The 21,525-nt window shown below is 45.9% G+C and overlaps 2 protein-coding genes across 2 annotated transcripts; both read right to left on the bottom strand.

Moving 5' to 3' along the window:
- Window positions 1-3,085: 3,085 nt before the first annotated feature.
- ostc (oligosaccharyltransferase complex subunit) lies at window positions 3,086-6,356 on the bottom strand. The gene is made up of 4 exons (XM_084487161.1): window positions 6,141-6,356; window positions 5,607-5,700; window positions 4,224-4,421; window positions 3,086-3,639 (listed from the first exon to the last, which is right to left on the bottom strand). Exons 1-4 carry the CDS (start codon window positions 6,277-6,279, stop codon window positions 3,621-3,623), a joined length of 450 nt encoding a protein of 149 aa, XP_084343287.1. The 5' UTR covers window positions 6,280-6,356; the 3' UTR covers window positions 3,086-3,620.
- A 1,184-nt stretch (window positions 6,357-7,540) lies between these two features.
- rpl34 (ribosomal protein L34) lies at window positions 7,541-10,174 on the bottom strand. Its single transcript, XM_084487019.1, has 5 exons — window positions 10,144-10,174; window positions 9,620-9,691; window positions 9,367-9,466; window positions 8,045-8,148; window positions 7,541-7,668 (listed from the first exon to the last, which is right to left on the bottom strand). The coding sequence occupies exons 2-5, from the start codon at window positions 9,682-9,684 to the stop codon at window positions 7,584-7,586; spliced, it is 354 nt and encodes a 117-aa protein (XP_084343145.1). The 5' UTR covers window positions 9,685-9,691; window positions 10,144-10,174; the 3' UTR covers window positions 7,541-7,583.
- Window positions 10,175-21,525: the final 11,351 nt, after the last annotated feature.

The raw sequence follows: 21,525 nt of genomic DNA, 5'->3' as shown, positions 1-21,525 counted from the left end.
TTTTGTACCTCGAACATTAAATGAGTTACTGTGTGACTGTCCCATTAAGCCTATATAGATCTAGATCTATCGTTCTTAATAGATAGCACTCCACCACCAAGGCATTGAGGCTTAATTGGTTGGAAATTCAAAGAACATTATTACATGACTCGAACTCAGGACCTCAGGTGGACCTCAGACAGAGCTGGAGATTGCCAGAAGGATATTTTACATTAGATTCAAACAATGAATTATGTGGTTGAAGGTTGTAGGCTCTCTTTCCTCCGGAATCAGCACCAAAAGCAATAAACTGGCGTGGGAAAACGTTGCCAAGTCGGTCAATGAGGTTGGGGCGGAAAGCCGAACTGTGGCTGACATTAAAAAAAAGTGGTCGGACATCACGGTGGACATAAAAATAAAGTTGTCTGCCCACCGGAGAAGCGTGGGTCAGACGGGCAGCGGGGCGGAGTCGGGGAGCTCGCCCTATTTGAGCAAAGGGTGGCAGCTGGTATGCATGCGGACGGTTGTTCCCATTCACCCAAGGTGTCAATAATATGTACATAATTCGAAATCGACCGACTGGTTCATTGATAGATTGAATTTAAGTAGCAATGGCTTGTTCTTAATCCACGCAACATCAAATAATAATATTGCAGTCAAGAATCAGACGACAAATGCGTGAAGAGAGATCCATTAGCGACGTCATGCGTGGTCCTGAAATATGTAACGTTCAATAAACAAGTCATCAATGAAAATAATATTGCTGGGGCTTCCTTTTAATTTCCTTTTAACTCCAATAGTAACAATATATTTGTATGGGTCTGTTTACGTTTAGCCTAATATCAACAACAGTGTCACATTATGCGTCTCGACAACAATAACGCATGATTGAAGTGCATTTAAGATCACACATCCCGACGTTCAAATCCACTTTGAACTACTCATATTGCAATATTAGCCTACTTCATCATGACTCGTGATCGAGTAGGCCTAATGTTGTTGCGCTGCATTGCCTCTATGTGCCGCCAACTGACAAAATGCAGCAGAAATGTGCGTAAGCACTGGTGGGTTAAGGCAATCGATAGAATGAGCTCAACATCATCCTGTGCTCGCCTTGGGCTCATACAGTTTAAGGTACTCCATAGAATCCACTTTTCTAAAGCCAAATGGGCAGAGATATACCCTGACGTAGACAATAGCTGCAACCGGTGTGGCTTTGCCCCGGCTGACCATAGTCATATGTTTTTTTTCTGTCCAAGACTGAACAATTTTTGATGTTCTGTCTTCAAAACACTGTCCGACGTCCTGCATCTAAATCTTCAGCCATGTAGGCCTACTTTGACAGCCATTTTTGGGGTTCCCCTTGTGCCTTCTGCCTACTCTAGACCTCAAGCAGATGTTATTGCATTCTCTTCTCTCTTAGCTCGGAGAAGAATACTTTTTGAGTGGAAGTCTCCCAAGCCTCCCCTGTCATCTTCCTGGTTGAGTGATGTTATGTTCTTTATCAAACTTGAAAAAATTTAATATTCTCTGAGAGGTTCTTTGAAGAAATTTGATTGTAGGTGGCGCCCCTTCATCTCTCACTTCAATATGCTTAAATCGCTTCCCGATGGCTAAGTAATAACCCTGTCCGTTTGGTAACCAAGCTAAACAAGGTAGGCTACTCCTTTTAAGGTTTGTATGAATGTGTGTATATGTGATGTACAGTATATGATCAGCATTGTCTATATTAAGGTGAAATACTCATGTGTTTCTTTTTTTTTAATGTAATTTCCGTTGTCCAAGGATTGTTTGGGGTGTGGGGTGGGTGGGGGTTGTAAATGTTTGTATGTTTGCATAAAAAAGAAAATTCAATAAAATCATTTATGGAAAAAAAAAAAAAGAAATGTGCGTAAGCCAGGCATTTAATTTGCCTGGAGAACCGCACTTTCTCACGTCAAGTCAGTCTTTCTACATCTGAACGTTAGCGTGAGAAGTTGCTTACGCAGCTTTTTTGTGCGTAAGCAAGCTTTGTACATGAGGCCCCTGGGCTCCAGTGTTTGTACTTGCATAAGTCTTGCACTTTTTGGGTCGTATCTTCATGTTGAATGAATTTATGAACTTATGTGTTTTTGGATAAATGACAAAATATATGTAATGTAATACAAATTTACAGAATACAAATAGATTGATGGGAGTACTTAAGGCTTTTCAAGATTTTATATGAGATCTTTAAATGCTTAGTAAGGCATAGTCCTTAAAGGTGCCATGAAATGCCACCAGGTGTGGTGTGATTAGCAAGCCGTTTTGGAAATCAGCTCCTTAACACATCACAGGTGTGCGTGTCCACCTAGATGTGTGACGGATAGATGAGCAACGTTTGCTACAGTCCACTGGGTAGGCGGATAGACTGATCTATCCAGCACACATCTAGGTGGACACGCCCACTTTCTGCCCCTTATGAGGTCATAAGGGACAGATTTCCAAAACGGCTTGTAACGGCTAATCACACCACACCTGGAGGCATGTCATGGCACCTTTAAGATGATCTCAAACAAAACACATAAAGTGGTGCCATTATGCCACCAGGTGCGTGTGACTCGTCATGGCCAATCACACCGTCACCTGGTGGTAATATCACCCCCTTAACAATTGCTTTCTAGCAAGCTGAACAAATCATGAACTGCAGCCATATTAGGTATAAAGAATTACAAAACACATTTTAAGTAATTTTATCATCTCAATAATCATTTATAAAGGATTATGCATTTTGCACCACTGCGCCAATAATCTGATCAGAATTCAAACTTGACATTTCTATTCAAATAAGAGTGTGGAACCCGCTCTCACCAGGAATTGAACCAGGGCCGTTAACCACCGTCCCTCTCTGCTGCGAAAACTACACAATCACTATGGTTTTTACAAAGACACAGCTCTCTGTACTCCATCTCCCAGCATGCTCTGCTCCTCCCAGCCAGTGTGGTTGTCTCTCAGGGTTGACCTTTGACCTGTGCCTGTGCCAGGCTATTGCCAGACTTCCTTATCAGGGAGGGGGCAGTGCTGCTCATCATCTTCAGTAAAATGAAAACATCATTGGCTGAGGAGGACTGAAGAAGCACAGCAAGACTGAGGAAACATTGTTTATTTTCCTCCAATACAAAAAATAAATCACAAAAGGTGTCGGGGCAAAGGCCTTTCAGATGCGTTTACAAAAAACATACAACAATTCTTCTGCTTCCAAAATTACTTTTTTAACATTGAAAGAAGCTAATTTATAGTGTTGTTTCCATTGCAATTATTGAAAAAGGTACACATATTCATTTGGCTTTGTGTGCAATGCATTGGGATTGTGTATATGTATGCGTGTATTTGTGTGTAAATTACTGCGAGAATACAGCAAAAGTGATACATCTTTTATTTTGAGTGTGTGGGTATGTTTTATTTTCAAATCAATTGCAAATTGAACAACTGGGAAGACACTGCTTGGACAGAACATTAATATAGCAGTTCTAGGTCAGTGCTTGCTTTCACTTAATGTGTTGTGAACCCATGAAAGTCCATTCAAAGTGGAGAAGTAACCTTTGGGAGCCCAACGAGACAATACTCCTCCATTTGACCGTCTTCTCTGCCCCTCACGGCCTGTGCTGGTGGGTTTGGCGCCTTTAACCCATGAGGTAACCACTGGAAAGTCAACAAAAAGGGAGGCTCACTATTTCACCAGCAGAATCATTATTTGATTATTATAAAGCTTGAGTGCATTGGTCTCCTTGTTTCGACTAGAGTGTACAGAAGGGCCAAAAGATAAACTTGCCCTAAAAAGACATGAACTACATACTTAAACATATGCTTATGATGTTGCAAAGATAATAAAAATGTAACCATTTCTAAAATCGTAATTATTCCAAATATGCAGCATGCCCACATTAGGCTGTATAACGACAGAGAATGCATCATTGCAACAAAAAATGACACACAAGACAAAGACAGACACACAAGACAAACACACAATACAAAGACAAACGCATAACCACAAGACAAAGACAGACAAAGACAAACACACAAGACAAAGACAAACACACAAGACAAACACAGACACACAAGACAAACACAAACACATAAGCCAAAGACAAACACACAAGACAAACACAAAAGACAAAGACAAACACACAAGACAAACACAAACACACAAGACAAACACACAAGACAAACACAAACGCACGAGACAAACACAAACACACGAGACAAACGCGGCGGGGGTTACTCACGGCAGCTTCATGCGCATGAAGACGCGGGCCATGAAGAAGCTGAGCAGGACGCTGACGAAGCCGATGAAGAGCAGCAGGAAGCGGTTCAGCTTGGGGATGTTGGGCGCGTTGGAGCGGTCCAGGATGATGAAGCCCAGGCCCCCCATGGTGAAGAGGAAGCTGGAGGCCAGGCCCTCCATGATGTACTGGCCGTTCACGCTGCGCAAAAAGACCACCACACACACACACAATGAATCACCACGGCAAAGGACACGCAGGGGGGCTCTGTTTGACCAGGAGCCTGGCATGTGGGCGAGGTGGGTGTGGGGGTTGGACGTGAGGGTATCTGCAGGTTTCAGCAAGTCAAATTTAAGACTTTTTAATACCACCTTGAATGAAATTTAAGACCTAAAGCACGCGATGGTGGGGGGGGATACCGCTGTATTACAACCCAAGCATAGCATGTGTGTCACTCAATGAGACTCAAGACAAAAATTTCAAGTTGACTTTTTGTCTGTTTATTGAACATAAAGTGATACTCAGTGCTCTCTGGTTCAAAAGCTGTAAGTACAAGTGCAGTTTAACGGCATGTTTCTGACCAAGTATCTAGCAAGAAAGAAGCCTCTCTACGTGTCCTTCCCGAAAAGTCCCGCGAGAAAAATAAATAAATAAATAGTCTTGCCCCGACAAATTTAAGACCTTGAGTTACAGTATTTAAGACCAGCATATGACATTTTTAACGAATTTAAGACTTTTTAAGGCCTTAAATTTAGAAACATGAATTTAAGACTTTTTAAGACTTTTCAAGGATGCGCGGACACCCTGTGGACGTGAGGGTGCAGGTGAACATGAGCGTGTGTGTGTGTGCGTGGTGGAGGTGTGGGTGTGTGTGGAGGTGGCGGTGTGTGTGTGTGTGTGTGTGTGCGTGGTGGAGGTGTGTGTGTGTACATGGTGGAGGTGTGTGTGTGTGTGTACATGGTGGAGGTGTGTGTGTGTGTATGTGTACATGGTGGAGGTGTGTGTGTGTGTGTGTGTGTGTACATGGTGGAGGTGTGTGTGTGTGTGTGTGTACATGGTGTACATGGTGGAGGTGTGTGTGTGTGTGTGTGTGTATACATGGTGGAGGTGTGTGTGTGTGTGTGTGTGTACATGGTGGAGGTGTGTGTGTGTGTGTGTGTGTGTGTGTGTACATGGTGGAGGTGTGTGTGTGTGTGTGTGTGTGTGTGTGTGTGTACATGGTGGAGGTGTGTGTGTGTGTGTGTGTGTGTGTGTGTGTGTGTGTGTGTGTGTGTGTGTGTGTGTACATGGTGGAGGTGTGTGTGTGTGTGTGTGTGTGTGTGTGTGTGTGTGTGTGTGTGTGTGTGTGTGTGTGTGTGTGTGTGTGTGTGTGTGTGTGTCCCCTACCGATATGCCAGGAAGGCCACCGGCCGCTGGTGGCCGTGCTCGTCGGTCATGGAACCAACACTTGGGGGCTCCACGATGACGTCATATATGATGCCTGCAGGGGAAGGTGACAAAACACACACACACACACACACTTATAGAAAGCTGTTCAGGACCCAATCAGAACGAGCTGCAGACAGGGCATTTTGATGACGTGATGCAAGGAAGTGGGTGCCGTTTTCCTTGGGCTAGGTCTACAAAGATGACGATATGAATCTTAGAAAATCAAGACTATGAATTAGAACCTGTGCAGTGTGCATGCAAGTCAACGTCACACAATTTTGTGCACACTGTGTTGGCAACACAGATTGAGCCTTCAAATACACATACCACCAATGAAACTGACTAATCCTGATCTACAGCCATGGCGTCACGTATAACCATCTCTTGCACTTAAACATGCACGCTCCTTCATCCAAAAGGTTTAATGAATGGACACAAACATCTGTGTGCGTGTGTGTGTGAGCGTTAGCTTAGCATGCGCATATCATTCACCTCCAGTGATGAGAAAGTATGACACAATGACGATGGCGTAGACCGTCATGGCGGACGGCATGTGCAGCCATGACGGCTTCTTCAGCTTGATGTTGGGGCATTCCAGCACGGCGAAGGGTAAACCGTATAGCGTCTCCATCGTTATGTGTGGTATCAGTCCAGTGTGATGATGAGCTGCTGGCTGTGATGAATCGGCTTTGCAGCGGCCGTGCTGACGTGGACCAGAAGCGCTGCACCCTTTTCCGGTTTAGCGTCAAACTGATATATTATACTAAATGCATGTATATAAATGTATATTTTGAAATGTATTTATTTTACGAAATACATTATATTATATATTTTTACATGAATATAGTATATTCATACCATTCATGCTTTTACTTTCTTTCATACGTAAGGACAGAAAGCGATGACGCTTTATGCCTGCGACTCGCGTGTAAACAGACCGCTTTTCCGTGTAGCCTTTAACCGATATATTACTATATTACTATGGGTTTAAAATTCATGTAAATTATTGATTTTATGAAATTTTATATCATATATAGGTAAATAGTACGTTGATATCATTCATACCTGTATTTTCTACGCATGTAATGACAGGAAGCGATGACGCTTTATTCATGCGACTCGTGAAAACAGCCGGGTTAAACATTATTCATGTAAATTATTTAATTGACAAATGATATCATGTATGTGTAAATAGTACGTCAATATCATTCCTACCTTTAATTTGTTCAGTCTGTATACGTCTGTTAATGCGACTGGTATAAAGGGCAATGATGTTCTCATATATGAGGCACCTTTATTTCACGTTATGCATGTGTGAGATGCTAATTCAATGGATCAGCATCACATTTGAATGATATTCATACAAGCATCAGCTCTACAAGAACATAAGTTAGTAGAGATCGAAGTTATTGACTTGCTCCAGTCTGTCATGCCTACTAAGATACTGAACATGTTGATACATTTAGGACCTGGGCTACAGCAATGGTTAATCGAGGCCCAGAATTTCTGTCCTTCAGAGTTCATACCAAGACATTAGAAACCATGTGGGTGGATAGTGTTTAGTGCAACCCAGACGCATATACTAGTTTATTCTTCAGGCCTAATAGAAATATAATGCTTGTGTTCAACCCCTAGTTAGTGTAAGTCGTCAACTTCAGTAACCATTTTTAATTATCCAAGTCACCCAATATTAAAATGTATGACTACAGAATCAGTTTAATGTTTTTGTTGATGGTCCAAATTATATTAGTACCAAAATAAACAATTTATATAGTGATTGAATATATGGGGAGAAAGGTTGGCAGAATATGATTCAAATGACAGACTTTGAATGCAGCCTTCAACTGATCACCAAACGTTCCAAGAATGAAAGAAAAGTCTAAAAACACAAATCATTTTTCCCCCATTTATTTTATTGAAGCAATACAAATACATCTACTTGGCCTTCTGGCTCTGTGCCTGTGCCTTGAGCACCTTGACGACGATCTTCTGCTCCTCAATCAGGAATGCACGCTTGATCCTAATGCACAAGAAAACATTAAAATCACATTAGGAACACGCACAACTACCAACACATCCATGAGGCTCAAGGCAGTTATGAAGTATTCTTTAGAGCCTGAATGATACTGGATATAGGGGGCAATACCCCATATATTGTAGTATATTGGGGTAGAGCAGGTCCTCGGGATTTCCTGCTCACCCTCCAGCAAGGCTTCTGGCCTACGCAACATATTCTCATGTTCATGAACCTCTGTTTAGAGGTTCAACCACCACAGTAAGTGGTTACGTTAATAAACATTCATTTTTCATATCGGCAAACACATACGCCAATACGGTTAAATCTGTGATAGGCTGGGCTCTGGTGTCTGTATGAAGGACGTGCTGACGAGTCCTACCTGTCACGGACAGACTTGGCGCACATGGAGCCACCGTATGCTCTGCTGACGTGCTTCTTCGTCTTTGAGAGCCTCATAAGAACCTGAGGTCTAACAGCACGGATCTACAAAACAGAAAATACATCAGATTAGAAACAGTTTCTTGTATTTGTACATTGCCTGATTGGATGCAATCGCTTTGAGAATTTGAGGTTTGCTGATGTTGAGTATTTGCAGCGCAGATTGCAGTTATTTTATTGTTAACCATTTCTATTTAGTTTACATGAATACTGCCAAGATACTTTGAAACTTGCCATTTGGACAACATTAAGCCTGCCCATATTGTATTATAGGATGAAATGACTGACCACCAACATCTGCTTGCTGTACTGAAGATTAATATGTCTGAATTCACTAGAGCCAGACATCTTGTCAAGTACCAATAACAAAACATTGAAATTTCAACTTGTCACAAAGCCTAAAGTTCAGTGTTCTCAAAACATAATGCAGGAAAACATACTGAACTCATACTGAATTACAAATCACATCATGTCCTTGTGGTTTTCTTAGCACATAACTTTTCCAACAACTAGGATTCAAACAGGAGATGTGCGCCCTAATCAGTCATGAAGAATTACACAAAACTAGCCCTCCAGGAATCCCTATATCACTGGGTGCGTAATAAATGTCCCTGATGCAGGACATCAAATGAAGGGTTCAAGTACACGCACCACCACACAAGGCCTCTTGTTCCATGATCATATTATTATCCTGGACTTTATAGAAAAGGCGTGGCTACAAACGTAGAATCCAAGCATCAGCTTAGGTCAGAAACAACATAACTAACCCAACCATCTCAGCAGTGTTGGTCTGATGAAGAACATGTGCAGTACACATGTGCTTTACATGGCACTTAATATATGCACATATTGTATGTTGTACATCCTGGCACTTAAAAATAGTACTCAGCATTGTGTAGCGTCTTATCCTAGCCATCTTTGTTGTATACAGGAATGGGTTAACCTAGTGATGGTTAGTGCTTGGCACCAACAGATATTGTCGTTTCTCTTTCTTCTGACAAATGTACTTATTTCATGTTGCTTTGTATAAAAGCATCTGATAAATTTACTGAATCTAAATAAGGGTGGAAATTGAGTTCTGTGTGATGTCAAGTTGTAATCAGTTCCTCTGCAACATCCAGAGGAAAGTATGGAAATACTATACTCAGTTTAGGGTACAACATGCAATGAATGAGCAATATCAACATGTTCCAACGATGCGCCTGTATAACATGGATGTAATGAACTTCCCCAGTCGTCTCAGCGTGTGTGTATGGGACTTACTCCGCGCAGTCTTCCTGGGGAGATGCCGCATGCCGACTTGGGGGCTTTGCCGACTTTCTTGGTGTACAGGTACACAACGCGGTTACCAGGTGTCCGGGACCTGCAGGACGGCACATACAGAGCCACCAAATCAATACACGTCACAGGTCAAACAGATTCAGAAGACGCCTTGAAGGCACCAGGATGGATGGGGGGCCCCAATGTGGAGATGCGATGGGTGCACCACGGACGGAGGTATGGAGGTGGTACTCACAGTCTGGTCTTGTTGGAGGCAGTGTTGTAGGACAACCTACGACGGTAGGTCAGGCGTTGGACCATGTTGAACCTGAGATCACAACAACATTACGGTCAATGGAGAACCACGGTAACCCACGCAGCCTCCACACGAGAGTGGGGGACGCGCTCCACGGGTACCATGTATGCAACACAACAGACCTAGTATCACACTAGCCGGTCAACTTTCACATTTACTCAACCTATTTTCACACCGAGCACTAATACAGCCGGTATTGAAGAATACATAGCTTAAGGGTGAAATGGGCTCCCGCAGCGCGAAACTTTGACAAACGCGTCGCAAGCGCCGCTTTCGCGGAGCAGAGAACCGGGGTTAAAACATGTACTTTACAAACACATCGGAAGACGATATTGATATATATGGCACCCAACCTTGTTTTGCAGTCGTATACAACACTGAACAAGACGATATATGTATTTTGTGGGACGGATTACGTTGGATTTCAGTGGTTCATTTATAGGAGTAAAGATAACGACCCATACCTGCTATGTTGGTAACCGGAAGAGGAAGGAAGACCGCGGCGGTGTCAAAGTTAAAGTCCCCCATACCGGCCCAGTACACGCTATGCTGCCCCTAGTGGATATGAAGAGTTATTGCCCGTAGAGAACCAGAGACATTTTCTTACCTATGTCATGGACCTAAATATGATTAGTATGATGTATTTATATTATTTTTGGAAAATTGGAAAATATTTTTTAATTTCAAGGTGCCAACTGGGAATTTTAGAGTGAAACATTTGAACTCTAATTTAGAATTTAGAATAGTCCTTAAGATACTGCAACTACATGAGCTGTCCTCTAGATGGTATCTTTACCAGCTTTTCATGCAGTGCCTCACTAGTCAGCCTGGACTGACTCTGGTATGGATTTCTACACTGCCAATGAAGTACATTCTGAATTAGAGTTAATGTGCTATGGATTTTACTCACGGTCAAAATCACATTTAGCACGAACTGTATTCCCAGCATCTGTGTACTTTGTTTGCAGTTGAGTACAATTCCTGGTCTCACAATGGATGTTAAAAGATTGGATGTTAAAGTGGGGCCTGTCCATCCATGTATTTTGTTTTATTTCCGATAGCATTTATAGTGTTGTTCCTGTGCATTCATTGTATGTTAATATTTTATTATTTATTGTAATCCATGCTTTGTAAAAAAAAAAAAAAAAAAAGATAAGAAGATAGAACAACCTTCAGCACACACAATTATAATTAATATAAATACAATTGTTGAAGTTGTGTCAAATGTGAAATTTGTTTGTCATAAAAATCCACCTTACATCCCTTGAGGCCAAGCATCCAAGAAGTGGATGATATGTTTAAGGAATCATCTGTAGCCTATAAACCTGCACATATAAATAGCATGTGCTCAATAACAATTTAACAAAATCCACCCACTAAGCATTCAGCGGGCATTTGGCAACGGGGAGAAGAAAGGTCACAGGTCAGCATAAGGGTAAACAAGAGAGTGGTCCAAGATGGCTCCCAATCAAAGAAGTGCTGTGTCACACACAAGACCGTGGCTGCCAACCTCATCCAACAGATGGTGAGATTGGCATACTGTTCCGAGGAACAGTTTGCCGTCTTTGCCTCTCCGGCCAGAACTCTTGTGTCATACTGTGTCTTTGAGGCGAACACGTTGGATGTGTGTGTGTGTGTGTCGTGACAGGCGGAACCCTGCAGCTCATTATGAATGCATACCTTCTCAGAGGTGTAGAATATGCTTGGCTCAGCGTTATGTAACGTTGTCATTAAGGCCGTCCCTAGAGTGGACCGAATCTCCGTGCACAGCAGTTAAACAAGAGGCTGTTTTGGTTCTTTGATAATACCCAGTGGGCTCTTCACTCTGAATGCATGGCATCGGCCCGGGGTGCAAGGTCATCTATTTGAGACGGGTTGAAGAGCATTTGCTGCATGAGGAAGTAAAAATAATGAAAAGAGGCACATGCATGCAAAAAGCGACAATGAGGAGCATGCATGCATGCATTAATGCACACACGCATACACATTGATGAGAAAACGACACACACACACGCAATCAAAGAGATGCATCAGCTCATGAAATACATGAAAAACAAACAAAACAAAAACAAGTCTGCCTTTCCTCTTAGCATCTTAAGGACGCCATTACTCTCTGTCTCCAGGCAGCCGCCGCTGGCTCTGACTAGGGGAAGATATAGGAGCATATCACCTTAAGTGCACTTGATTATGCAAGCTTCTCCAGCCCCCCTCTCCACATCTCCTTGGGTCTTTCGTGTAATCTGCCAAGATTTAAACCTGCTGCTCCTGTTTAATAAATCCACTGCGATTAAAATAGGATTACACTTCTGCTTTTGCTTCCCTAATGACATCAGAGCAGGAAACACTTTTTTCAAACTCCCTTCCCCCCCCCCCCCCTTTTTTTTTTCTTTTCCCCTTTTTTAACATGGGGGGTCTTCCTTTATATTTGGATACAATTTTCGACCCCTTCTCCTCCTTTAAGCCGGATCGTTTTTTCCCTGCACCATTTGATCCCTTCCCCCCCGGCCCAAACTCCTCCTTCCTCCGTCTCTGCAGGTCAGCCCATCTGCATGGGTCCTGGTGACACAGGGATTAACCTTATAATGCTGCGCATATCCTGTATCAACGTGCTCCTCCCCTTCCATCACGTTTCTCAATGACACAGACACCAGCTGGGGAAATATTTGATACACGCACGCTATCATGCACACAGACATGTACAAAATGAGACCACCAAAGCCACAGCCACATGCTCGCACAGCATCCTCTGCTGTAGTTTACATATCAACCTGTAGGGGTGGTCTTGGGACATTTGGAGAAACATTTGCGTCTGAGCCAAACGGTTCATTTCAAGGTCAAAGGTCACGCTCCCTAATGGTTTAGGACACAGAGACTCGGAGCAGCAATAAAATAAATACAATACCAAATTGACCTGCTTGTCCTTTACCAAGCGTCGGTTTCAACACAGATTGAGTGCGTTGAGGTCTTAGCCGGTGACGATTGATGAGATTTTTACCTCTGCTAAGCTCATGACTGAGGTCAATCAAATCCCTTTACTTATTGTGTAGTATGGACGTGTAGCATTTTATTGGGACTTATGTCATGTGGGTGCTGCAGAGTTCAGTGTCTAATCGCAGAGACAGCAGTAATGTGCCCCTAATTTGATACATAATAAACATGATAATCCTGCTCATCCTGCATACTGTACCATAATTAGGTCGCATCCATAACTAGATTATTGTTCTTATTGAAGAATATAAACATTGGTTATGTTTAACTGGATGCTTAACCTCGGGTTAAAATGAGGAAGGTGTATCCAGGCTTTGTGTGTGTGTGTGTGTGTGTGTGTGTGTGTGTGTGTGTGTGTGTGTGTGTGTGTGTGTGTGTGTGTGTGTGTATGTATGTATGCGTGTGCATATCGCCATGCATATGTTAAGATCCACGCAGGTACCAAATGCTATTTGTTACTCAAATAACATTGAGAGAAAACAATTGTTTTTCATGTTTTTCTACAACTGAAAGTAAAAGTAGCCTGAAACTGTAACCAGGACATGTGTCTTATCAAGATAATCCTAGGCCAATATGACAATATGTTTGACCAAGCATTTAGTATGGTCTGGCCATGGTGCACATTTGAGAAATGCTTATTTATGATCAGGAAAGTCCACTTTTATTCCAAGCATGCCCATGTGGAGATATCATGTCATATCCAGCTCTAGTCGTACATCTATCAACATCTTTAATCATCGTAACATCGTAGAGCACCCACTCCACGGAATTGATGAAGTGGTTTTGATGCTATAAAATATCAATATAAACCCGTGATTTCCCTTGTAACTGCTCTCAGCAGACTATTCCATAATGTATTTCACTTGCCATAAACGCCATAAGCCCTGTTGCCGGTGACAGTATTTAATGGTTTCACGTTCAACACCCCCCCCCCCGCCCGCCCCCCCGCTCCCAGTGCGTGTTTAATCAACCTCAGTGCTCGGTGGTGAAACCTGACTGGACGATCACAACGCTAATCCCTTTAGCGCTACCGCCGAGACACATATTACCCTCCTCCCTCCCTCCCTCCCTCCCTCCCTCCCTGCTGAGGTGGGGGTGGGTGGATTTTTTTTCCGAATCTCGTCCGAATTCTTTGCTCTTCCTCTCTGAGAGGCGGCGCTGGCCGGAGGTCAACAGCTCTCCGCTGGCTTCTAGAAAACACTGCAGATGGGTGAAACGTTAGTGTGTTTACCACCGCTGTCCTCTGCCTCTTCTGATTGGAGGAGGCTTGGTGGTGGGCTTCAGGGGGTCTTAACATCTCATCCTCGTTAAACCAGGTCCCTGTTCAGAGGAGGCCTCTGTAACCACTACGCCCTATATATAAATACATAGATATATTTCAATGTATACTTTTTAACTTCATTTGTTTACATTTCACTGCATACTTTTAAGTTTCACTGTGATAAATAAAAAACTCAGTTTTCAATCTTATATATAAACAATGCTGAGGGGAAACATGCACGTGAAATGGCGATAAGAATTTGTAGAACATTGTAACAACATATGAACCCCGCGCATTTAACTCTCACCAAGTGAACCCCACCTTCCCACTGCCCGGCCCCCCCCCACCCCCCCCCCCACCCCCCACCTCACCACCTCCACCCAGTGCTGACCCATCCACCCACCTATGTGGGCCACACAAAAGGCGGAGATTTGGCTGCTGGGGCCAAAATGAGGGATGGGAATGGGTGTGTGTGTGTGTGTGTGTGTGTGTGTGTGTGTGTGTGTAGGGGGGGGTGATTGGAGGGAGGGGGGTTGGGGGGGGGGTTGTTTCCGCATGGCGCGTCTGTTGTCTGGTCACAACACAGAATTCAGACAAATCAAAACAACTGGACCCCATTGCCTCCCACACTGACACAGACTGATACAAACGCACACACACACACACGCACACACACACGGACACGCACACATGCACACGCAAACACGCACACACGCACTCACACACACACACACACACACACACACACACACACACACACACACACGACCGGTGGCAAGTCATCACTTTTACACTAGAAATGCCGGCAGACCAGAGTAGGCGAATGTAGATCAGAGCCTTTGTTGAGAGAGACAGAGAGAGGGAGCGGGAGAGAGAGGGAGGGAGAGAGAGAGAGAGAGAGAGGGACGGAGCGGGAGAGAGAGAGCGAGAGACACACACACACAGACAGGGAGAGGGAGAGAGAGGGAGGAACAGAAAGAGAGAGAGAGAGATAAAGAGAGAGACACACACACACACACACACACACACACACACACACACACACAGAGACCGAGAGAGAGAGAGAGAGAGAGACAGAGAGAGAGACAGAGAGGGGGTAAATAGCTGACCTAGGGGACAGAATTGGGTTTGATAGGCCAACGTGCTAATCAATCCCGTCCTTACGGTGCCCGGCAGTAGCGGTGGCTGTGGCGCGTGTGTGCACTGCTGATCTGGGGGCTCCTGTGTGGTCCCGCCCATGCAGAGCCGGGGCTGAGCCACCGCAGCCAATGGGAAGCTGTCTCTATGTCGGGACGATTCAGGGGTCCTGTCGTCTATGTCAAAGCTAAACGCTAAGAAGAAACAAACGTGAAACAACGTGACAGATGGCGTACTATTGGTGCAAAGGGAGAGTTGGGGATGAGAGTGTTAAAAGTGTTGATTGGGGATGCGTTTGTTTTTAGAAGATTTGATTGAATTTGATCAATGGTCACGTGTACCAAACTCCACGTTTGGTAAATGTCATTGTACGGCCGGAAACAGCCTGTCTCCACCCGTACAATGACGGCTCTATCATCTATAAGCCTCGTTATCAGCGATAACGAGGATTATTAAGGGGCTGTAGACAGGCACGGCCCATCGTTAACTCATGAGATACACCTGTGTTCGCCACTAGCTAGCAGGGAGCGCCATAAACAGTTGGAAGTACGAATGTACTATTCAGAATGTACTGCTAAAGACGCCCAGTCGAACATGCACTAGTTTCCTATTAAACAGGATCGATCAAACTGTAACAGCCCACTTATTGCGTTGTGGCTTCAACTGCTTCTTGACATATTTGTGAATATATTCTTTAATGTACACAGTATGGTCTTTGATACTCGACCACAATCAATGTGCATCGCACACAAATAGTGTTCACATCGTATTGACCATCTTGTGTGGAGTTTTTTCTGTGCGTCTGGTTATGTAACAGCAGGCGGAAGGGGCCAAGTGACAATCAATGGGGTCATTGAGTCGTAACTTAATATAAAAGCCAACCAGGCCATTGATGTCACACTATGTGGACGCATCATTTCAGGGTCTAGCCATGGAGGACTGGCCCGAGAGGAGGAGGGTGATGAAGGGTTAGGGTTAGACCGGAAACACAAAGCAGGCGTTCCTGACGACCATGGCTGTCGCACCACGTCAGAGCCTGACACTGTCTCGCTGCATGATCAATAAAATGTGTCCATAAAGTAGGCTATCCACAACCTTGAAACGAGGTTTGCCCCGCCTGATCAATATTTCATTCTCATCAACATTATATATTTAAATTATTTATTTTTTAGTAGGTTATTTTGCCTTTGGGGTAGGCTAAAGGATATTTTGAGATTATTTTTCCCACAATAAAACCTAAACAAAGGCCGCTGCGCTGACGTAGTGTCGTCGAACGGATCGAAAACTTCGTCCAACGGACGACCTTGAGACGACGCGGTGCGCGAAACTCAACGGCGAACCACCGCACGATAAAAAAATAAAAGAAAAAAACACCTAAAACGTTACGATAAAAACCGTTTTTTATCGTTCGATATATCGCGCGTGGACCGCGTAACCACGGCAAGCCCGCCCTGCACGTGGCTCTCCGCTTGGCCAGTGGCGGGCTCTGCAGCCGTCCGCACTGCGCAAGCGCGCACATCATCAAACCAACAGCACGCCTGCCCGTGGTCATAATAGTGAGTGTCGAGTTGTCCCTGAGCAAAACACCTCACCCTCACTGCTCCTGACGAGCTGGCTGTCGCCCTACATGGCTGACACCGCCGTCGGTGTGTGAATGTGTGCATGAATGGGTGAACGTGAGGCGGTATTGTAAAGCGAGTTGCCACTGGTTAGAACAGCGCTGTATAAACGCATGTGTCCATTTAGTCCATTTACCAGAAGAGGGAACGCGAGGCAGGGATGGTGTGAGAGAGGTGGACGCTATTCGCAAAGCTCCGTTTTTTTCACTCCAGAGCTCCTCCTCCTCCTCCACCGGAGTCAGAGAGAGGTAGGACTGTCACAGAGCTCCTCCTCCTCTTCCTCCTCCTCCTCACCCCCCTCCTCCTTCTCCTCCTCCAGCGGAGTCAGAGAGGACTGTAGGACTGTCACATTTGCTGCTGCTGCTGCTGCTGCTCAATGACAGCAAGACGAGGGCGCAGGAGCACATCCCTCGTGTTTCGACCTGTTTTCTCGCTTCTCCTAAAGGTAAGGACGTGTGTGGCGCGTCTGTGGGAGATGCTGCAGCCTCTCCTCTGCAGGATGAGGGGTTCGCGGTGGTGTGGAGCGGCAAGGTGGTGGTTTTATAACAACTGGATGGGGCGAGGGCGTTGAAGGGCACAGCGATGCAGATCGCATGTTGCGATACCTGGGGAAAATCCGTAGTCACCAGCCTCAGCACCGCGGGTGCTTCAGTCTGACTCAGTGCTTTTTTTTTTTTTTTTTTTTAAATCATCATCTTTTTTTGTCTGCTCTTCGTTAAATAACAACGTCATGGGTCCGATGCACACATCACGTTTTCGTGGCGTTTATTAGAGCCAGACGTCCAGTGAGTTGAGCACACAGGGGTTTATCTGTGTGTTGTGGATGTCCGCTTTAGGACAAGTTCAATGCAGATCTATCGCTTTATTGGCCACTCACAACATTGTGTGCAGGTTAGTCTGTGCATATGTTCTATTATTAATGGTAGGCTCCTTGTAAAATCAATGGCTGAATTTATATATTTATGATGAGGTATTTATCAGGCTTTATTTTGTTCAATCGATGAGTGCACCTTATCGTTTCTATTTGTGGAATTATTTAATGGCAGTCTTCTGGAAATCCATCTAGGCCATGTTTTGAAACCTGGACTGAGTGAATAATGCATATAGGAGTCTATATTCTGCCATGGCTCTTTGGCGACTAGCGCATGGAAGTTTTTGAATTTGAGAGTTATTGCTGTATTCTTATAGTACGTCATCTGAATATCATCGAATAGGGTTAATTGATTGTTAATTGTTGTTTTTGTGGTGTACGATATTTTGTCTGAACAAAATGTGTTCTATTTCATGGGGAAAATACATGCATAGGCGCACACGCGCACACACGCACACACACACACACACACACACACACGCACACACGCACACACACACACACACACACACACACACACACACACACACACACTCTAACAGTATTGCCGTTAACTATTATTATATTACATCATTAATTATGACTTTGGCTAAAAGCATTCGTGTTTCCAGAGGACATTGTGAAATGTGAACACATTAAACCATGACTTTGGGTATTTTTTGCATCCTGCTGACCGTGACAAGCATGTCGCACCCTACAGGCACACGTGTGTGTGTGTGTGTGTGTGTGTGTGTGTGTGTGTGTGCTCATCACGCTAATGTTGACGTTCCTCAGGCCGTGCCCATCCCGTCTGGAGACCCTAGCGTTTACCTCTTCCTCTTGTGTTTCGTCTGCCAGCTCGGGATAATATGAAGACACCGTTCGGAAGACCTGACCCTGGGAAGAACCCTCAATCCCTCCAACTGATTTGAAGCAGAGAACGACGCCATGCACTGTCTCCGATAAACCAAAAGGACCTTCCCTGCTCCTCCCCCCCTCCCCACTCCCTTGTCCCACCTCCTCACCCCTCTCCCCCCTCTCGCTCTCCTCTCTCTCTCTCTCTCTCTCTCTCTCTCTCTCTCTCTCTCTCTCTCTCTTCGCTCGGCTCGTCCCAGAGCGTGGGAACGGAATAACCGCTACACCCCCCACCACGGCGAGATGGCTTCGGACCAAGTGTGCGTGGACTCCCTGGAGCGCAGGGCTCTGCCCGGCGCCGGCGCCATCGCCACCTACAAGGGCCGCCAGAAGCTGCGCAGGAAGCTGAGGCCCGTGCGGATCCTGGTGTTCGTGGTCGGGCTGGTGGCCATCAGCGCCGTCTCCTTCTCCTACAGTGCCTTGAAGTGGACGTCGGCGGCCGGCCCCGGCGCACCCGCGGCCGGGCCCCCGGAGGCGTGGGGCCCCCACCGGACGCTGCTGTCCACCCAGCTGCAGCGGGACCACAACGTGTCGGGCGACGGCGCGGCGGCGGCGAAGGCGGCGGCGGACGGCAACCACAGCCAGGGCGAGTACCCCGCCGACCTGTTCACGCTGGAGGAGCGGCGTCAGGGCGCGGTGGTGCTGCACGTCTTTGGCATGCTCTACATGTTCATCGCCCTGGCCATCGTGTGCGACGAGTTCTTCGTGCCGGCGCTCACCGTCATCACGGAGAAGCTGTCCATCTCGGACGACGTGGCGGGCGCCACCTTCATGGCGGCGGGCGGCTCGGCGCCGGAGCTGTTCACGTCCATCATCGGCGTGTTCATCTCGCACAGCAACGTGGGCATCGGCACCATCGTGGGCTCGGCCGTCTTCAACATCCTGTTCGTCATCGGCATGTGCGCCATCTTCTCCAAGGAGATCCTGAACCTGACGTGGTGGCCCCTGTTCCGCGACGTGTCCTTCTACATCATAGACCTCATCATGCTCATCGTCTTCTTCCTGGACAACCTCATCTCCATGTGGGAGAGCGTGGCGCTGCTGTCGGGCTACGCCTGCTACGTCATCTTCATGAAGTGCAACAGCTCGGTGGAGGGCTTTGTCAAGGGCTGCATGAGCAAGAACCAGGTGGTGGAGGTGGAGGTGCAACCCAAGGTGAGCCCCCTGGCTTCCCCCACCCCCCCCCCCCTCCCTCCTAAGCACCCACCCCCCCCCCCCCCTCTCCTTAGCACCCATCTCCCCTCTTTAGCACCCATCCTCTCCTCTTTAGCACCCCGACACCCCTTGTTTCTGTCTCAGGATTGTTAGACTCCCCCATAACCCCATCCTCTCTGTGGGTTCAGCTACTGTCGTCTGTTTTGTGCGGTAGAAGCATGGTGGATGTAGCTTACTCAGGTGTTCTTGTGTGGTAATTATGCGAGAGGTATGGATTGTGTTCTAGCCGTGACTTCGAAGGCCTTGTACGACTCTGCGCACAAGGACACGTCGAGAAAGGGACGCATAGGCCCAGGCCCAGTTTGTTACCTAAGGAAACACTCAGCTATCAATTCTGTTGACCTTATTTGCACCAAACTTGTTATCTTTTTGACTTCGGGAGAGTGTGTGTGATTGTAGTGCGTCAATCTATTTTGCAATAACTTCTTTCAATTATCCTTAACATGTCCTTAACATGTGCATTGCAAGTCAAAAGGGACTAAGTTACAAAACAAAGCTAGCCTATAGAGATATAGTTATAGAAATAGCAGCCTATAGAAAACTTGATATTATCATGTGTTTGGTCCTAGGCCTGGTGTGCAGCGAGGTATAAAGTTAACACAACGATTCATGAGAAAACGGGACTATGCTAAAACATACATATTCTAGGTTTATCTTGAGGCAGTGGTGTCTCGGTCTGACACAGCACATTTCTCATAATGTATTAGGACTAGCCTGTCCTGAGAAGGGGAGAGAAATAAGTATCACTGCGTTTACCAACGCATTATTAGTTCAATGACCTTCGTGACCTTGCCCATAATTTCAACTGCAATACGTTGGTTTTGTAGGTTAGGGTTCTTGGCATGTAATCCTTCAAGTCACGATTATTATTACCCTTTTGTTCCTTAGTTTAACTGGAATACAGTGCGGCAGTGCTGTGTGTCATTAGCATAACACAGAGAGCCTCATGGCGGGTGAAAAGCCTCAAATCAGCCCAATGCAAAGCTTCTCAATGACACTTGAGGACAAAGCAAGGCCGCGCGCTACAATACCATAGTGGCCCGGAGATTATCCTCACGGATTTAGGTTCCAGATGTCAATTTCGAGACGGCGTGCCAGAAAGTTGTACCATAAACTGCTGACTCCGTGAGGATTTATCCCCAAAGTACGTACAGTGCGCTAAATTGCCAGAGGTACACAATTACGGTAGCCCGGAGGCGGTTTCCACGGCGATGCTGACTCTCAGAGTAGCCTCCCGTGTGCGAGTGGAAGGGGGAAGGATGCGACAGTGGCCGAGAGAGCCGTTGGCCGATGAGCGAGACGCGGCCTGCACTGAACGCACGCACACCGCCCCCCGCCCCCCCCCCCCCCCCCCCCCGTTTCCCGCAAGCGGTGGACATGGCAGACTCGGGTGACCTTGAACCGCGTTGCATTCTGGGTATTTTCTGCACACCCATTATAGGTGCGTTCGTTCTCCCAGCACGTGATGGAGAGAGAGAAAAAACGGAGGGAGAGACAGCGAGAGAGAGAGAGAGAGAGAGAGAGAGAGAGGCAGAGAGATAGAGAGAGAGAGAGGGAGTGAGAGAGAGAGAGAGAGAGAGAGATAGGCAGAGAGAGAGAGACAGAGAGACGGTTGTTGAAGACAGATGGGTCGATCAAGCCCAGTCACGTCTCATCTCCGAGACAGCCCACAGCCGACGCTGCTGCTGCTGCTGCTCTCGTGCGCAGCCTCCCCTGTCTCCGTCCACCCGTGTTGTCTTTTTTTTTTCCTACAAACATGATGATGAACGGGTTCTGTTCACCTGCCCACACTTTGTGTTCAATAAACGATTCCTGTGAGTGTATTCTTTGAGGGTCTGGGAGGATGCTGCTGGAGGGATCA

This window comes from Micromesistius poutassou (assembly GCF_964030765.1).
Source record: "Micromesistius poutassou genome assembly, chromosome: 23".
NCBI lineage: Eukaryota > Metazoa > Chordata > Actinopteri > Gadiformes > Gadidae > Micromesistius > Micromesistius poutassou.
The sequence above is the reverse complement of the archived record's forward strand: the minus strand, read 5'-3'. Positions and strand labels throughout refer to the sequence as shown.